The following is a 19,397-nucleotide window of genomic DNA, read 5'->3' as shown; positions in this document are numbered from 1 at the left end:
AAGTCACACCACAACCTAAACAGATCATATGAGGTTTAAAAAACAAAATGGCGTATCACCAAAGTGTATTGCTTCATCAGACTGTCAAAACTAAAACAGGATTTTCTCTTCTTCTTTCTAACACATACACAGAAAATGACCCGAAGCATTTGTATTACCTTGTTAACTTTCACACCTTCTTTTGGAGTTTGTTTTGTGGCTAGATTATACCCAATCATCTGTTTAGCCAGCTGTCCCACGACTTGAGGGCTGAGAGAGAGAGAGAGAGAAGGAAAAAAAAAAAATCAATGTCTATGCTGAAAATTATTTTAAAGTAGAGTGCATGCTACGTCCTCATGTCCGCACTGCACAAGTCCAGCTCCACCCTCAGCAAGTCCACAGGGTTTTTTGCTGTTACTAGGTGCCTAGCCCTGTACCAGAGGCTCACTGAGAACAAAATATATATGAGGGAGGGAGGGAGGGAGGAGGAAGGGAGAAGGGAAGGGAAGGGGAGGGGAGGGGAGGAAAGAAGAGGAGAGGAGAGGAGAGGCGGGAGGCGAGAGTTAGGCAAGGGGATGTGAAGAGAAGAAGGGAGGGGAAGGGAGGGGGAAAGGGGAAGGGAAGAGAGGGGAGGGAAAGGAAGGGAGATTCTTGCTTCCCTCTGCTATTCTCTCTCCCCAAAATAAGTTACCGTCATAGTAGAAAGACACTGCTGAAATGCGTAACAGATTTAGATATGAGCTGAATAACAAAGACCTGACTTGGGCAATGTGAGAAGTATTGTCCACTGAGGGGCACAAGGGAGAGGGTAAGATTCAAAGTACATAATGAAAAGGTATGTGACAGAAGAGAAGAAGAAAACGGGCAGTGCTGGGCCCTGATACCCGAAGGCTCATACTATCAGACAGGAGGGACAACTCAAGCCACTGGTACTGGGAGCCACTGCAGGTTCTGAAATAGGGAAGTGACAATATGGAGGCAGCATTTATGTTATCATTTTCAACATTTATGATGAATCACTGATTGTCTAGGACAGAAGGAGTGTCGGGTTTTCACCAATTAGTGAAGAAAAAATCCTCTTATGAGATAAAGAACATTGGGGCACTGTAGAGCTCTCTGCCTATAACTCATTTCCTTTATTTGCTACCTCCTGCTTCCACCCCATTCTGATCATCTTTCTCAGTGCTTCCTGCAATCATGAGCAAGATCTTCCATAACTGCTTAGCCCAAAGACACAGAATTAAGATCTCCAGACTTACTCTTTTGTTAAATGTACACCTCCCTTCAAACCGCTACTGAAGACACCTTTTCCTCTTCCTCCAGCTAAGATCTGGGCTTTTAAAACAAATTCTTTTGCATCTGAAAAAGAAAATTCAGAATTGGTAGTGGATTTTAATTTTTTTTTTTTTTTTTTTTTAGCAACAAGCAATGTGGAAAAGCATATACCTCCCAAAAGGAGTAAAAGCTCTCTTAAACTAATTTTGAAAATAAAGGCATAAAGAACTTCAAAAAAAATCAGTGCATCTAAATACAAAGTCTTTATCAAGGACATTAAAATATTTCCTACCAGTTTAACCTAATACTCAACCATCCCAAGAGAAAGCAAGGCATGTGTTCCCTTGTTCTTTTGAGTGTCAGAAGATGCTAAATAAATCCAGGCCGGAGGTATTAATTTTACTGTGTAATGACACTCCCATGTGGCAGAGGCACCAATCTGCCATCAGAAGAGCTAACTACCAGCTGAGATGTCAAAGGGAAGGCTGGAGTACATGGGGGAGATGCAAAAGGAGTGGTTAATAACTGTATTCTTGGAAACCAACAGATTTCTGAGTGGATGTTCTAGATATTGGTGGGACTGGATAAGGGAGGAGGAAATGGATTAAAATTGAAAGCAAGCAATATTTCTGAAATGTTGGCAGGGTAACAGAACATCCTAGGGGAAAGTGGTGGTGGAATTTTCATTTCTCAACACACTCAAGGAATGGGGGAAGTGTCTGCTTTTGACCTTTGAGACCTGACTCATAAACTCAAGTATCTTCGTGGGCCTAGCTCAAAAGCTACATGTGTGAAGCAGCCCAGTGACAGAAATGAGGTCTTCAGCAAACAGGAGCGCTGCCCCCCACCCCCAACCACCAAAAGAAAAATAAGAGAAAAAACGTGCAGCCCTCAAACAGGTTTCATAAACCAAATAGTACATTTCTTCTGGTCACAACTGGCATCCTCTCTTGGTCGTTCATCTTTGTCTAAATTCAAAAAACTAAGTCAATCTTCTATGAGGCCCTAAGAGTTTTCTGGTTTAACACCAGGTTCAGAATCTGCAGACCAGGTTTCAATCAGGCCTCCATCCTTTACCCCGCTGTCGACACCTGGCTGGTTACTTAATGTCTCTGAGACTCAATTTACTCAATTGTGAAAAAATGATGGGATTTTGAGAATTAAATCATACATACATGTGAATACTTTATCTCAAGAGCCTGAAAACTCCTATGATTAATGAAAGACTACTGCCACAATCAATTAATTCATTTTATTACTTTTCCATATTATAAAGAATCAAAAGGATTATTGCCACTTGGGCAGATATGGGTAAATAATAATATTAATAATAACAAGTTTGCTGGTGTCTGCCACCATTCCTGTACGGTGAGGGCTCCATAAGTGTTGGCTATTTCAGCTATCTCTATCACTGTTCTTGTTACTCAAGGCAAGCATGCAAAGCTTCCAAGAGAAGGAGCCACCGAGGGTTTTATCATGAAGGCAACAGGCAGCTACAGAAAGATTCAACATTATGACAGCATTGGGTAAGACAGTCACTCCAGCTGATATAGTCAGATTATTAGGGTTCACTGTCTTTACTGGTTGGTCTTCTTTTCTCCTATTTGCTTACACTCAGGAAACTAGGGTTCACCTTCTCTCAGAAGCAAACAGAGCTCCTTCTTTGCTGCCCTTCATACCCTTCAACTCCTGCTGCTGCCATATATGTGAACCATCATAACATCAGTCAAACCCATGTCTTATGATAAACTGGCTCAAGTCTAACTGGGTAAAGAACAAGCTATGATGACAACTCATTATCAGAAACACACGAGGAAAGAAACCAAGTAGAACAAATTTATTTCGTAGTTAGGCCACTGCATGTAAGGACGTGTGGAGTTAAGAGCAAGGACTGTGGAGTTAAACAGACATAAGATCTCCAACCTCGTCCATCACTTTCTTCGTAGACAAGAAGAGAATGAGGCTCAGAAAGGTAAAAGTAAAAGCCTGTCTGTAACATGGTTATAATGAAGTAATCTACAGTGTCAGGATGATGTGAGGAATAAATGAAAAACAGTAGGTAAAGTGCTTATCTCAATGCCTGGCACATTTAAAAGGAGTCAAAACATGATAGCTATCATCACTAATTATTTTCAGCAATTAACCAAAAAAATGGCATATAGGAAGACATTTCTTATTTCTCTTTTGAAGACATCAAGTAGAAAAAATACTTTTTGCTGTCTACTCAAATTTTTAATTGTGATCACTTCAAATTCTTTAAAAAGGATAACCAGCATTCCATTGCCATTATCAATTTTCATAAGCTTGTCATCCAAAAGAGATGTGTTTCTCAACGAGCTTTCCAGCAGCAAAACTTGAAAGCAAGACAGAATACCTAATTGGCCATTGTTAATTGGCACTACACAGGCTTAATTGAATCAGCCTTAGGCATGAACTCTCAAGACAGAGAAACAGTTGTAGCCTCAATGAAGTGTTGTCGATTACATGTGTCACCATTTGACCACGCGTCAAAGGACACCATGCCACCAAACTGGTAGACTGAACAGCCACTTGGGGACTGTGCATCCATATTGGGACAAGTGGCAAAGACAAAGGAAAAGACTGTATCCAATCTAGGTACATCTCCTGCAACTTACACCCCAGGCCAAAAATAAGTTCACTAAAATCATCTCTTCTTGTTAGATCTCAAGTGCTAAATCAGTGTAGTATGTCAATAGCCCAAAGAAAAGCAAGTTTTTCTCATCTTGCCTGAAACTCACATGAAGTAATTTAATTCAATTATTTACTCAAAGGGCTGAAAATTAAGTGGCCAAATCCTACTGAACAGTATCTAGTCTTTTCATTCAGTATTAATCAAGTTGATTCCACACAATGTCCCTGTTTCCACTTTAAAGATCTGATTTCTCCAAATACACAAATTTCTGGGTTGTTTTTTGTTTTTCACATTACCTCCCTATTTCCAAACAAAATTACAAAAGAATATCCCAGACACAAAATCCAATTTTTGTCTAACATAAGATGATTTAACCATACTTTAGGATAACAAGCTAAAAAAAGAGATAGAGGGGAGAAAAAAACACCTGCTGTAATAGATTTTGTATAGAAATACACTGCACTTACATACTGATAACCATATTACCGGACTCCAAGTTAGTAAAACCTAGGTATATATAACTCTAAATTCCTTGCCCTTAACTACTACTCTTATATGCAGCAGCCTTAATATGCAGTGCATTTACTTTATTTTGTTCCTTTTCTGGTGAGTTTCTGATAATGAACAGTGCTCATGACTAGGATTCCACTCAGTTAGATGGGAACCAGTTATACTGTAATTTATATATATTTTAGGAGAAGAAGTATTGTAAGCAACATATTTGATAAGTTTATCAGTACATAAGATTCTCAACTACCATATCACTTATTAGAATAATATTTGTAGCCATTTAGGAAGCCTAAAAAAACCCACGCTGTGGTCTTCTTGTTTGACTCTATTAGCCATATTAAAATAATGCTTTCTCAAATGTTCTCCTCTCATTCCTTACCACAAGTGTCATTCTAATTACAATAACACAGTTTTATACCAATTTTTATAGTTCCCCAATAGTCCCAGGCTGGATAATAAACATTCTTGGAAGCATTATTAAATCTAAAAGGAAAAAATAAATAAATTCATTAAGGAAAGCATAACCTAAAAAGAATAAATAAGAAATGTTTTTAATCAGACAAGTTTTGTAAAACTAGTTCACGGCATCCTGAAAATATATTTATGCAAAATAATGTTTACATGAAACAGTTCAGAACCATAATGCAAAAGGACCTAGCAAATGTCTGAAAATGTTTATCAGGTGTATCGATAAGAATGTTATTTGTAACTATCTTTTTAAAACAGTTTAGTGAATTGAATATTGCTCTCTTCAAAAATATAATAGTTTCCTAAATGCAAATGCAGCGCTGTAGAGATGGAGGCTACAAAGGTGATCATCTATTTTGAGTCAATAACACTGGAGTTGTTGGGGAACTATGGATTCCACGGTTCACCGCCAGAGCAAACTGGAATATCCAGTTTTCAGCACAATTGCATGGCATAATTTCCAGCATGGTGATCACCTTTCAGGAGGTTTGATGGGATTCTTTTTCTTTTTTAATTATGTTATGTTGATCACCATACATTACATCATTAGTTTTTGATGTAGTGTTCCATGATTCATTGTTTGCATATAACACCCAGTGCTCCATGCAGAACGTGCCCTCCTTAATACTCTTGATGGGATTCTTAATTGAGAAAGTGACAATGTATTTCAGATTGACCTATTACTGGAAGGCAAGGGGGGGGTGAGGCAAGAAGAGTCAAAGATATTACAAAAAGAGGAATTATAGGGTGATAAGTTAGAGGCCTAAGTGCTAATTTCCCAAAGAAAATGAGTTAACATCTGTGATTTCATGATGATCCAAGAACCCAAACTTAAAATTGGAGAATTACCTATCTTTGATTATTGTAATATCTCCTGTAGATGGAGTCCTATTTCCTCTTGTAACGAGGTCACTGGGAATTAGATAATATTGCAATGACTCTTTCCATATGCTCAGTGGCATCCCTGAGACTAAAACAATTATTTTAACTTTCAACATGTCTGACGTAGGCTCGCCCAACATTGGAACAGAGAATTTCAAACACACAAGACATCAGAATAAACTATTTCACCATTGGCCACACCCTTTGATTGAATTAGGATTAGAGATACTTGGCTTCCCACCAGACTGCTACCTATCAAAGATTTAAATCACACGTATCTGAAACAGTCATTTTTAAAATAAAAGATGGAACTAGGACCATCTCTACTAGAACAAGGGTTTTGTGATACAAATAGGAAGTTGCTCAGGGAGACATTATTTTAGTGTTTTTGTTGTTATTGTTGTTTTGTTTTTGTTTTTTGTTTTTTTTTTTTTTGAGAAAGAGAGAGAAAGTGGGGTGGGGGGAGTGGCAGAGGAAGAGGGAGGAGAGAGTGATCTTAAACAGGCTCCGCGCCCATCACGGGACCCCATGCGGAGCTCGATCTCACAACCCTGAGATCATGACCTGAGCTGAAGCCAAGAGTCAGATGCTTAACCAACTGAGCCACCCAGGCGCCCCAGGGAGACATTATTTTACATTAAGAAATCCTTCACTAATAAAGCTTTTATATAAGTTTTTTTTTTTTTTTTTAAGATTTTATTTATTTATTTGACAGAGAGAGACACAGCGAGAGAGGGAACACAAGCAGGGGCAGAGGGAGAGGGAGAAGCAGGCTTCCCGCCAAGCAGGGAGCCCAATGCGGGTCTCGATCCCAGGACAATGGGATCATGACCTGAGCCAAAGGCAGATGCTTAACGACTGAGCCACCCAGGCTCCCCGCTTTTATATAAGTTTTAAATCTTAAAGTTCCTATTGAATATAGTAGTCAATTAATTCTACATTATCTAAAGTAATTCCTTCATCTGGAGAGTGTAGGGGCACAATAATGCCACTTGGAACAGTTTATTGATTATAAAGTAAGTAATAATATCATCATAAGACAACACACTTTTTGCTTTCAAGGGAATAATTTTAATTTTAGTTCCTATAAAAATTCCTAAAGTTTGATAAATCATTGTTTTTCCATATTGCCATACTTAAAAAAATATTGTATATGTATTACCAAATTATAGCTCTCATTAAAATCTGTAATGATAAATTAGCCTACTTATCTGATTATGTCACTGATGTTACTGCTTTCATAACCATTAATACAGATTTCATTGGTGATAAAATATTTAAAGCTAGACAAAAACTACCTCAGAAAGGCTCAATTCACTTATAATACCTTACTTTTTCTATAGTTTAAGACTAATAAAACAATCTTACATTTTGTCTATTAAAAGATATATTTCTTTTTTTAAGATTTTTTAAATTTATTTTAGAGGGGGTGCCTGGGTGGCTCAGTCGGTTAAGCATCTGCCTTCAGCTCAGGTCATGATCTCGGCCTGGGATTAAACCTTGCATCGGGCTCTCTGCTCAGTGCGGAGTCTGCTTCTCCCTCTCCCTCTGTGCAGTCTGTCTCTCTGTCTCAAATAAATAAATAAAAATCTTTAAAAAAATAAAATGAGTCTCTTGTAGACATCATATCAATGGGTCTTGTTTTTTTATCCAATCTGATAACCTGTGTCTTTTGATTGGAGCATTTAGCCCATTTACACTCAGAGTAACTATTGAAAGATATGAATTTAGTGCCATTGTATTAACCTGTAAAGTCACTGTTTCTATATATTGTCTCTGTTCCTTTCTGGTCTATTACTTTTGGGCTCTGTCCTCACTTAAAGGATCCCCTTTAATATTTCTTGCAGGGATGGTTTAGTGATCACAAATTCTTTTAGTTTCTGGTTGTCCTGGAAGCTCTTTATCTCTCCTATTCTGAATGACAGCTTGCTGGATAAAGTATTCTTGGCTGCATATTTTTCTCATTTAGCACCCTGAATATACCATGCCAGTTCCTTCTGGCCTGCCAGGTCTCAGTGGATAGGTCTGATGCCAGCCTTATGTTTCTACATCTGTAGGTTAAAGACCTCTTGTTCTGAGCTGCTTTCAGGATTTTCTCGTCTTTGAAATTTGCAAGCCTCACTATTATATGTCTAGCTGTTGACCTATTTTTATTGATTTTGAGTGGGGGTTTTCTATGTCTCCTAGACTTGAATGCCTATTTCCTTCCCAGGATTAGGGGAGTTCTCAGCTATAATTTGCTCAAATATACCTTCTGCACCTCTCTTTCCTCTTCCTCTGGGACCCCAACTTTTCTTTTCCCGCTTTATGGTATCACTTATCTCTCAAATTCTCCCCTGTGATCCAGTAGTTGTTTATCTCTGTTTCTTAGTTTATTTATTCTCCATCATTTTGTCTTCTATATCACTGATTCTCTCTTCTGCCTCATTTATCCTAGCAGTTAGAGCCTCCATTTTTATTGCATCTCATTAATAGCCTTTTTGATTTCGACCTGGTTAGATTTTAGTTCTTTTGTTTCTTCAGAAAGGGATTCTCTAGTGTCTTCATGCTTTTTTCAAGCTCAGCTAGTATCTTTATAATCATTATTCTCAATTCAAGTCCCGACATATTATTTATATTCATACTGATTAGGTCCCTGGCAGTGAGGTCTGCCTCTTGTTCTCTTTTTTGGGGTGAGTTTGTCCGTCTTGTCATTCTGTCCAGAGAAGAATAAATGAACAAGAGGACAAAACACAAAAATAGCAACAATGACCCCAGAAAAATTTATACTAAACAAATCAGAAGAGATCAGAAACTGGAAAAAAGAAAAAAAAGAGAATATAATCAAACAAGTGAACAGAACAGAGCAATACAGTAGACCCTGGGTGTATTTTGGTCTGTTTGTTAGAAGAAACTAGATCCCAAAATTGTAAAGATAGAAAAACTTATATATATACAAAAATAAAATCAAATACAATGAAAAGAAGCCAAAAATGAAAAAATATATATATATATAAAATGTAAATGCAAAAATGAAAATTAAGAAAGACTTTAAAAAGAGTTTTTAAAATAAGAAATTAGCTGAAAAGGAAAAAACATTTTTAATTGTTTATGAATTCTATATACTATTTTCCCCCAGCACTGGACTTTTGCAGTTCTGTGTAATTAGTAAACTCAGTTTCAGCTGGATGTTCCTGCTGGTCTTCTGGGGGAGGGGCCTGTTGCACTGATTCTCAAGTGTCTTTGCCCAGGCAGAATTGCAGCCCCCTTGCCCGAGGCTGGGTTCAGTGTAAGTGGCTCTGGAGCCCGTGGGGGGGGATGAAAATGGTGGTGACCCCATCTCCAGCCCCCGAGCTGAAAGCTTGCACCCCCCACTCTTCAGTGTGGCCTCAGGGAAAAGCAGTCAATCACTCTCTCTCCCTGGTTTCCATCTGTACTCTGTGCTCACCCAGCCTGTGACTGAGCGGTTTTATCTCAGGGGTACAACCCTGCTTCGAGTCTCTAAACTTTATAGACTCCTGCTGTGTGCACCCGTGCAGCTCCTCCCAGGGCAGGGAGGGGGGTCTCACTGCGGTTCTGCTGCCTGCTGGGCTCCTGCTCAGAAAGTGTTCATCTGACCATCGGCCGCACCCATATTTAAAGATGTTTCTCTTTCACAGAAATATTACTAGGATTCTGAGACCTCCCACGTTCTTGATTGGAAATCTTGTCTTTTCCCTACTTTGTCTTGGTATGTCCATTCCTCTACGTGGCCCTCCATTTGGTGAGAGGTGCCATATGCTACTTTCTGGACTCTGCATCGGCTACCATTCTGCCACCGATGGTCACAGTACCACCAGTTTCCTCTAGGCTTCTCCCTTGCCACAATCAAGGAAGATCTTTCAACAACTTCCCACGAGTGCTCAAGGAGAGTAGCTGAGCCCCCAGTGACACAGCTTTTGCCTTTGCAGGGCAGTCTCTATTCCAGATGCACCCACTCTCCAGGGGACAATGGCACAGTCAGGCACTGCCACACCCTAACCCTGAGACCTCTGTGCCCTCAAAGCTGTGGGCTCACCTCCTTTCCTTACTCACAGAGATCATCTCACAGAGCCCCTCTACTCTCTAAGCAGCTCTGCTCCTTGGAGAGCCTTTCTCCAGACAGGCCCATGTGTCTGATTTCCCAGTCTTGGGCAGTGCACTCAAAATCCTTCTCACAGGCCTCTGAGCCCAGTGCAAATCAAGAAATAGTACTGAGTACTTGTTCCGTGCTACTGAAAAAGTCACCACAGTTAAAATGTCACCACCTAGAATGTTCTCAATTAGGAGGTCCACCTACCCAGTGCTCACAGAAAACCTATTGGTAGAACAGTCCCACTTCTGTGAAAATCAACTAGAGAAATAAGGATTTTTTACTACAATGTGATTATAATAGTGAAACACTTGAAAACAGCCAAAATATCCATCAGCATGTGGACATTTGGGGTTGGAAAAATAAATTTTTTATAGCCACATAAGGAAATAATACAATACTGTATGTCCATTAACAATGATTAAATAAATCTTTATGTGTGAACATGGGAATATGTCCCATATACTATATGCTCCAAATAGACCTTAATGATCAATATTTCAAAAAACAAATACATTTGTGACTAGTTATATAGTCATAATGAAATCTAAATGAACACTAAACTATTAACTGAGGTTATCTTAAGGGGCTAAGGAATGGTATTATGGGTGGAGCATTACATCCTGTCAGTAGTGATTTACATTTTTTTCCCAATTATCACATGTTGTCCTAAAAACAAATAAAAAATAAGAGTTTAAAATGTGAGACAAACACAGGAAGTTATCCATAGTAGTATGTCTTGATTATTTCAATGTTCCCTGCTGTATCAGTCTTTATAACTTTATCATATGGGTCAGGGATGCCTATATTTGCAGAAGCCCCGAGAAGACATCTTCAGGAAACATAGTTCCACGTCTAACAACATGACCTCCTCAAGTGTCATGTAAGAAAACTGAGCATGGCAGGAAATGTGCTACCCTTTTCAAACATCTACTGAGCACCTACTCTGTGGGAATTCAAAGATTAAAAAAAGTCAGGGTCCCTGCCTTTCAGAAACTTAAAACCTCTCAAAGAAAAGAGATACAAACAAATAATTACTGAAAAATATTAAGACTGTAATAAATGTTAAAACACAGTGCAGCAAGAAGGGGACTTGAGTGCCGAGTCAAGCTAGGCAGGGGAGAGCAGAAGAGCCATAAAGAAGGAGGGTTGACTGACATCACAAGGAAGAGATGGGTTTTCCAGTTAGGCAGGGCTGGGAAGTGAAGACATGAAGGGGTCACCAACTGAGAAAGGCTTTTGCATCTGTATTTGCTTGGCTTCTTAGTTATCTATTTAAATTAGAAATCATGAGAGAACCATCTCAGATAAACCAGTAAAGCATGCCAAGATTCAGCACTGCAAATCATTCACGTTTGTTATTTCAGATCTTCAGAAAACCTCCCATATTAAAGTTTATTTCCCTCTATTCAAGAACAGAAAATAAATAGAAAAACACATGTACAGCCTTTGTTAAATTTAGTTATTTTTCCCTAAGTGCTTTTAAGATCTTCCATAATTTTATCACGGTGGTCTTAAAAAAAAAAAAAAAAAAAACCCGAAGCAGGTAAGCTAACTCTCAAACAGGGCTCCCATGAAAGCTCCCAAGGGGTCAGTGAGATTCAAACCATGCCACCGTTTAACACCAGCAATAACAAAGGATATGGCCAACCCTCCCAACCTGCAAATAAACACAGCTTCCAGACTTAAAATGTGCTACAATTCCAAACGCTGGAGACACAGTATTCCAAACAACGGCTTGGTGGTGTTGCCATAAAAAAGGAACCCAGAAGGTTTTTATCTTCCATGTTAAAGTGGTAAACTGGTGTACGACACACTGGAGTTCAACAGATGCCAGGAATGACCTACGCCAAGAGAGATGGAAGATCTCAGAACCCCTTGCCCATGACGCACACATCTCCAGAGGTCCAGCATCATTTGTTATGTCACTTTCAAATTACACTGAGTTTTAAATTGCAGTGTCTTGCTCTTTTACTGCCTGTCCTAACCCATTCCTTGTGTCTGAAATCTAAGTCTATTGCTCAAATGTTAAACACAAAGAAGACTTGAGATTGCATCCTGGAGGGTGAAACCGTGCAATTTCCATGAACTGGGAAGAGTTTATATTTGGCTGACTTTCAAGGGTTGTGAAGGCTGGATAAATACTTACATTTTCATTTTCTCTCTATGACAGCTTTCTTTGGTTTCCTTCCTTTCTTCTTTCCTCCTTCCTTCCTTGCTTCCTTCCTTCTTTCTTCCTTCCCTTCCTCCCTTCCTTCCTCCTTCCTCTTATCCTTCTACTCTTTGTAAATACATCCAAGATACTCAAGTGCATGTTCAACTATATCTGAGATCACTGTCTTCATTTTCAACAGGTCCATTCAACAGCCACAGAGATCACCACTGACTTCAAATTCTACTTCCTATCACCTCCTCCTTAGAACTACTCTCAAATAAGGACTTCTGTGCTTATATCCCTGAAAATTGGAGTGCTTGATATATCAACCTGCACTCTACCTAACCTCACAAACCACAAAACCTGGAGCTATTTTCTTGTGACTGTCTTCACAACAATTTTTCTGATTATCTCTGAAGCATTCAAGCTTGAAGTCTTTTTTGCTAGGACTTTCAGCATTTAAAAAGAAATGCCTCGTTTGAGCAAGAATTCATACTAGAAGGAGGCAGGCCAAGTGTTACAAATAGGAAATTAAGGAAATCATAAGCTGCTATGCATTTTACTTCCTGGGGAAAAATAATAATTATTTTTTTGAGTTGACTTTGGAATTGCAACACCCACGACAACACAGAAAAATACCCAAGAGCTAGCATCCACATCTGGTAAAACTCAAAGGAAATTCTGGCAGCTTTTAAGTAGTTCTCCAATGGTATTGGTGTGGCAGAGGAATTGAGTCCTATTTCACACTTGGCCAACCAAGCAGTCCAATATGAGGATGCCCTTTGAAATACCAATCGTTTACTCTGAAGATTCATTCACATTTCATTATTGCAGCTGGAAAGCTAGCATCTAAGTCTACTCTTCCTACCTACTGATAGCTCATTCTCCTTTCAAAATACAGCCAAAATTTGTTCTATATCCCACACTTACACTCAACACCATAGTTTTTTACTCTGTTTTCCACCTTAGTTTCCAGCAGCATGATATCCAACATCCAGAAGTAAACAGCACACCCACAGAATTACCTGAAATATTCTCCTTCCATCCCCCACTGCTGGTGTCCTTAGACCCAGCTGCAGCCTTTCCCAGGTTCCTGAACTCTTTCTCTTGGCCTCCCAGCACAAGGTTGGAACAGGCTGTCATAATGCATAAACATGATTCAATTTGTGGGGAGGGAGGGAGAGCCTACTACCTTAGAAGAATTTCCCAGGACACAGATCCATAAAGCAAGAACAGGATAAGCCCCAAATAGGGGACAGCCTAGCCTTACACAAAGGGAGTAACTTTTACAATGAGAAAAATCAACATCGACTCAGGAATGCTACAAAGTCTAACGAAGCAGATGCCACTTCTCTGGAGGGCCTTCTAGTTCAAAGGAGATGCCGGGCCAAGGAGGATCAACAGTGCCAGGGAGGGGTTCTGTCAAATTTAATGAAGCCACTCTCAGTTTTGCTAATCACACTCCTCACACCTTCTCTTGTGTGGAGGTTTCCACTGAAGAGCACACACAGCACGATGCAGAATGAGATCGCCTCATTCCCCTGAAAATGACCAAATGAGAGTGCCAAGCTCATGGGCCCCCAGCATATGGTCAATGATTTATAATCATCACTTCCGTTGCTCTGTGAAATCATAATCACTGTGTTTGTGAGGAGTTCACTCTGGAATGAAATTTGTACTAAGTGTATTCATTATCTATATTTAACAAATAACCCAGCTGAAGTTGAGTTATATGGAGTCACACAGCTAGCAAGAAGCAGAGTCAGAATTTTTAAGCCAGAAAGATAATTCCAGAGACTGTGCCTTAACCCATTCACACAGAGTCTTGTAACTCGGTTTGTCTCCCAACATTTATTACGACGATTTCCAATCACATAAAGAAGTTTAACACCAACAAGTAAACACCCACATCCTCACCACTTAGATTCGACAACTGTTCACATCTCACTGCATTTGCTTTCTCACTATCTCCATTGTCAGAGTTCACCTTACTTCTCTCCTGCATTTCAAAGTGGCAGACTTCAGTACTGTTACCCTTAAACTCTTCAGCACACATATCAGTAACTCAAATTTGATATTTGTTTATAGTTCCTTCTTGGGGAGAGAGAAAATTTACATGCATGAAATGTCCAAATCTGAAGTATACCATTCAGTAAGTTTTGACAAATACATGTATCTGTATGACTCAAACTTCAATCAAGAAATACGTGACTATTTCTGAGAACATATTACTAAAGTGTCTTTGGCATAAAAATCTAAATAGACGAGTGCTCTGACAATGGAGATCCTGTCAGTGCTCTGACAATGGAGATCCTGTCTCTTGCTGAAACTAAACACAGCAAAATATTGAATTCATACACCTCAGCACAAAGACCAATGCCTGGCCTATCGTAGGCACCCAACAGATCTGTGACTTGTCAAATTCCACTAGCGTGGGAAAAAGGAATCACCTCCCCCTACCACCATCTCCAAATCAGAACCTGGCCCAAAACATTCCTAAGTCATAGTCAGTGATATGCGAAGTCCTGATTTCAAAGGGGATTTTTTTTTTAAACGATGAGCATATGTAACTTTTTGAAAACAACTGATTTAAGTTATTATATGAATTTTTATAGCAGCGATGCTTTGTAAGCTCCAAGGAAACTATTCATAAGCTGTTTTCCCCGTACCATGCCTGTGTTGGGATCTTGGTGTGGCTATTCCATTTTGAAAGGGGAAATGAATTCTTCTGGGGATACTTGCACCCTCCTGAAAAGCAAGGATGATGCCTGGAGACTTGGTCTGTGCTTAAGCGACAGAATGATGAAAATGATGATCTCTAACCCAAAGCTTTTCTGTACTACCACTTGCCTGAAGCTTAACGTCATGGGACTCCAGACTTTTGATAAGCCTGTGGGGTTTTTGAAAGAAAACCACTAGCAAGTATTTAGAGGATAAAGCCAAAACATATCTGTCACAAACTACAGTATATTACCCTTTTGCAAACTTTAGAAAATGCAGATATAAATGGCTGAGAGTCTAAAATGATATAAGGCCCATATCAACAGTGGTTACCTATATATGGGGTAAAGGTTCAAATGATTTTTACTTCTTTCTTTATACCTGCACTTCTTACAATGATTGCTTATGCCACTTAATAATCAGAGAAAAACTAGTATCAGATTTAAATAAAATATATGTTTTATTTAACCTGGTAAGAACAATAACAGTACTACTGCCAGGTCGGGCCAGGGTAGGGGAGGAAGCTTGCTCTAATCCAAAATATGTAACATTAAATATATGTTCATGTGGGGCGCCTGGGTGGCTCAGTTGGTTAAGCGTCTGCCTTCAGCTCGGGTCATGATCCCAGGGTCCTGGGATCGAGTCCGACGTTTGGGCTCCGTGTTCGGCGGGGAGTCTGTTTCTCCTTCTGCCCTTCCTCCTGCTTGTGCACAGTCTCTCTTTCTCTCTCATGCTCTCTCTCAAATAAATAAAATCTTTAAAAAAAATAAAAAAATATAAATAAATATATGCTCATGTGTACACTCATAATATCTATACTGAGGATAAATGAGGAATGAAATATACCAAAGTATTAACTCTGATTATAGAAGGGGGAGGATTATGCTAACTTCTTCTTCTTTTTGACTACAAATCTGCTACAGGGAACATGTATTATTTCCACAGGGAGGAGAAAATAACAGTTATTTTGAAAATGCACTTGCCATGCACTAGACTGTACCTACGCATGAGATGTACACAGAACACTGCCATTCAGCGGTCCTGGCCTTGCCACCACTTCACCGCATGGGAGTAGTGACTCAGAATGGAGGGTGGGGCCAAACACTGCCACTTCTCACTCTGCAGCTCATGCTCTGCTCAAAGCCAGCCTCAGCGTTCCTTGGGCCTGGGAGGTCACATATATCTCTGCCTGCCAGAATTAGCTGCATCTGGTTCAGGCAAGTCAGGAAGATTCATCCCTCTGAGACTCAAGACAAGTCACTGTGCCTCAAGTTTCCAAAGGGTGACAAAAGGGGGATGGCGCCCTCTGGAGGTGCCCTTCAGCACCTACATCCAAAGAGGTACAGGCAGAATTGTTAAATCATCTCCTTCCGTGTACATAAATGTACCATCCCTCTTAAGTCCCGCCTAAAGAAGACAACACATCAGAGATGATTACAGTGCAGTGGATAAGTTCATGAGCCGTGGGTCAGAGAGCTTTGTATAAGAACTCAGGCTTTGCCCCTTACTAGCCAGTTGAGTGACCTTGACCAGAGAGGAGAGCCTCAATTTTCTCATCTATGAGATAAAGCTGATAAAAGTAGCACTTCCTCACAGAGTTGCTGTATGAGTATTAAATGAAGAAAGTAAGTTATGTAACTGTCTGTAAGTTATGGAAAGTACTTAACACAATGCCTGGCTTAAACTTACTCATAGTATCCTTACTTATACTGGCTTATAATTACACTGACCTCTTAAATATCAAGTTCATAGCACGCGATGATCATAATGATGAATATGCTAACCATTGGGCAAAATAATTTTCATAATAAATCTACTATAATGAATCTACTCTTTATTGATTCTTAAAAGAGTTAAGAACACATTAAGATACCTACGTCTTGTATTTGTTCCAATCATTCAGACACGATAAATAAAACGTGCTCATGGTTGATAAGAACAGACGAGATTGTATCAATTAAAACGGGTTAGATGCCTTCAACAGCAGCCCAAACTCAAGAGACATTTAGCACCACCCTGCCCCCTCCCAGATGCATGACTGCTTTTGTAAGTAAAATGACTATCTCTGGATTCCAGATAGCATTTGCCTGCCACAAACACGCACCATATTTTTATTTTTTTTATTTTATTTTTTTAAAAGATTTTATTTATTTATTTGACAGAGAAAGAGAGAGCACAAGTAGGCGGAGTGGCAGGCAGAGGGAGAGGGAGAAGCAGGCTCTCTGCTGAGCAGGGAGCCGGACGTGGGGCTTGATCCCAGGACCCCAGGATCATGACCTGAGCCGAAGGCAGCCGCTTAACCGACTGAGCCACCCAGGTGCCCCAAACACACACCATATTTTTATTTATGTTTGCATAGTTTGCTTAGTTCCTAGGTCTCCATGTTTCCTTACTTTCTGCCTGTCTCCCCTTTGATCTGTCCATGGCTGTGTCCTGGCACGAATGGCCCTGGCTATCCACCATGTTTCCTGGCAGAGAAGGTGTCACTTGACTCCATCTGGAGCTGCTCAACTTCAGGCCTCACTGGCAGGCTGAGGCTTGTACCAGCACATGCCTCCCTCCCCCAACACAGATGCTGGGCCTGCTCCAGCCCCGTGGCAGCCTGCAGTGGAGGGAAAACGAGCCGGGAAGAAAGCTAGATGCTAAGCGTGGCCAGTGCTGTGTACGTCAGCCTTGGGCTACGTGGCTATCTGCCCTCTAGTGTCCTAACAGCTGTTAAGACTGTTTACTATGGTGGCTGGGGTTGCTGTTATGTGTTTTAAAGACACCACACATTCAGCACTGACTTTGTCCCCAGAACTGTTCAAAGGACTTTACACACCGCATCTCACTGAATCTTTCCATTAGCCCTCTGCAGGAGATACTATTCCTAGAGATTAGGACACTGACACTCGAAGTCAGTCCCTCGTCTCAGATGACACAATGTAAATTCCAGAGCACAGGATCCAGCCAGAGCTGAAGCTCTACCCATACCACCTGAGCACGACAGTCCATCACCCTCAGCCATTCAAGTTTGGGTGAGTCAAAGAGTTTCGGAGTAGAGAGAGGTGACAGTGGTCAGAGAGAAGGCGAACTATCCACTTGCAAGTTGGACCAGAATTCCCAATGATCGCTTCTAGGGGTACTGGCTGCCACTTAAAATGGAAAAAGGATAATGGCCCAATAGCAGCATTAACAACAAAAACCTCCTGTTGTAAGCTATGACAGGTTATGTCATCTGGTAGCTCACAGGATTAGCTTTAAGGACAATTCCTTTTACTGTCTACACAACCAAATGTTTCTGTGACTTAATATACCTGATCACCTTGTAATAAAACAAAGGCCCCTCCATTAGTGTATTCCCTCAATACTTTTGCCATGCACGTTAAAAAAAAGACAGCAAGCCAAACTGATGGACTGCAAAAGTCAGGGAGGAATTTTGTGAAGTCAAAGGCAAAACTGGCCCTGCCTTCTCTGGGGCACAGTTATTGCAGACAGGAGCATCTACAACACAGGAACGCAGGAGTGTCCGGAGTCCACTGAATGGCATTGGGGTTCCTGCATCTAAATTCAGGTTCAACTATTTTACTTAGCTGTGGAAAAAATTAAAAGTCAACCTCTCTAAACCTCCATTTTTTCACCTGCAAAATGAAGAGGGTAATAGGAAATATCTCACAGGTCACTGGAAGAATCCAAGGATGTGACCTACACAGAGACTTGGCACAATGTCTGGCATAGCAGATGACTCATGAATGTGAACTACTATGGGCTTTATGCCTTACATCCTTTGATTTGGCCCCAAACAGTTCCTCAACAATCCATTAGCCTTCACATCTTCCTCTAACAAATGCCACTGGTGTCTGAACTCCCGCTAAGGGACAAACGATGTCCTGGGAACTTGATGTCTACATCTCTAATCCTCCCAATAAACCCATAATTTAGAAATTATTGTCTCCAGTTTATAGTTGAAAACACTGAAGTTCAAAAGGCAACAAGTGACTTGTTGAGATGTGTGACACCCAGCCAATGCTTTTTCTATTACACCTTCCAGCCCGACCAAGAGAGGGATGTGAATGTTATCTTGCTGCCCAGGGCAGCAGCTCATCTGCTGACGGTGTCACCAGAAATCGGTTCTGGCGACCAGCCTGGCATTCAGGCTCTGCCAGCACTGCAATCATGTCCACTGCAGACCCTCGGTTATGGACACCGCAGCATAAGAACATTCACTGTGTCAATGCGTTTGGGAGAGGTCAGGGGTGCTTTGTTGCAAAGAAGACCCCACTTACGGTTTTAAATTAAATACTTAGTTCAGTAAAGTGACAAATTTTTAAAAATCCATTTTTTTCCATAAGCCTTCGAGTTCAACTTGAAATTCATATCATTCTACTTAGAAGTTTAAAATTTTAACATTCATTTGCAAGGAGGGGCATTTGATTAAGGTCCAAACAACTCAAGTTGAACACACTAAAATAAGATACAGTAAACTATGAAAGCATTACAACACTGTTTATAATCTTTGTCAAAAACCTTAACTTTCCACATGAAACATACAATGGTCATGTCAATCACATAGTTAAATACATAAAGTGGAATCAATGTCTACTCTGTTCCTTTAACATGTCAAATTCCCTTAAACATTACAAACATGTCACCTGAAAAATGTATGCAGAGAATTACGAATTGAT

General features: G+C 40.2%; 1 protein-coding gene across 1 annotated transcript in view; it reads right to left on the bottom strand.

Annotated features, from left to right (window-relative positions):
• The window catches only part of SUCLG2 (succinate-CoA ligase GDP-forming subunit beta), a 255,141-nt gene that overhangs the window by 128,064 nt on the left and 107,680 nt on the right, over positions 1-19,397 (bottom strand). Inside the window, exons 3-4 of the mRNA XM_036068021.2 lie at positions 1,239-1,338; positions 159-249 (exon numbers count right to left, since the gene is read on the bottom strand). Of these exons, the coding sequence (XP_035923914.2) occupies positions 159-249; positions 1,239-1,338 (191 nt within the window). The remainder of the gene's footprint in view (positions 1-158; positions 250-1,238; positions 1,339-19,397) is intronic.

Source organism: Halichoerus grypus, chromosome 1, assembly GCF_964656455.1.
Source record: "Halichoerus grypus chromosome 1, mHalGry1.hap1.1, whole genome shotgun sequence".
Classification (NCBI taxonomy): Eukaryota; Metazoa; Chordata; class Mammalia; order Carnivora; family Phocidae; genus Halichoerus; species Halichoerus grypus.
Note: the sequence above shows the minus strand (reverse complement) of the source record. Positions and strands in the feature narration are given on the sequence as shown.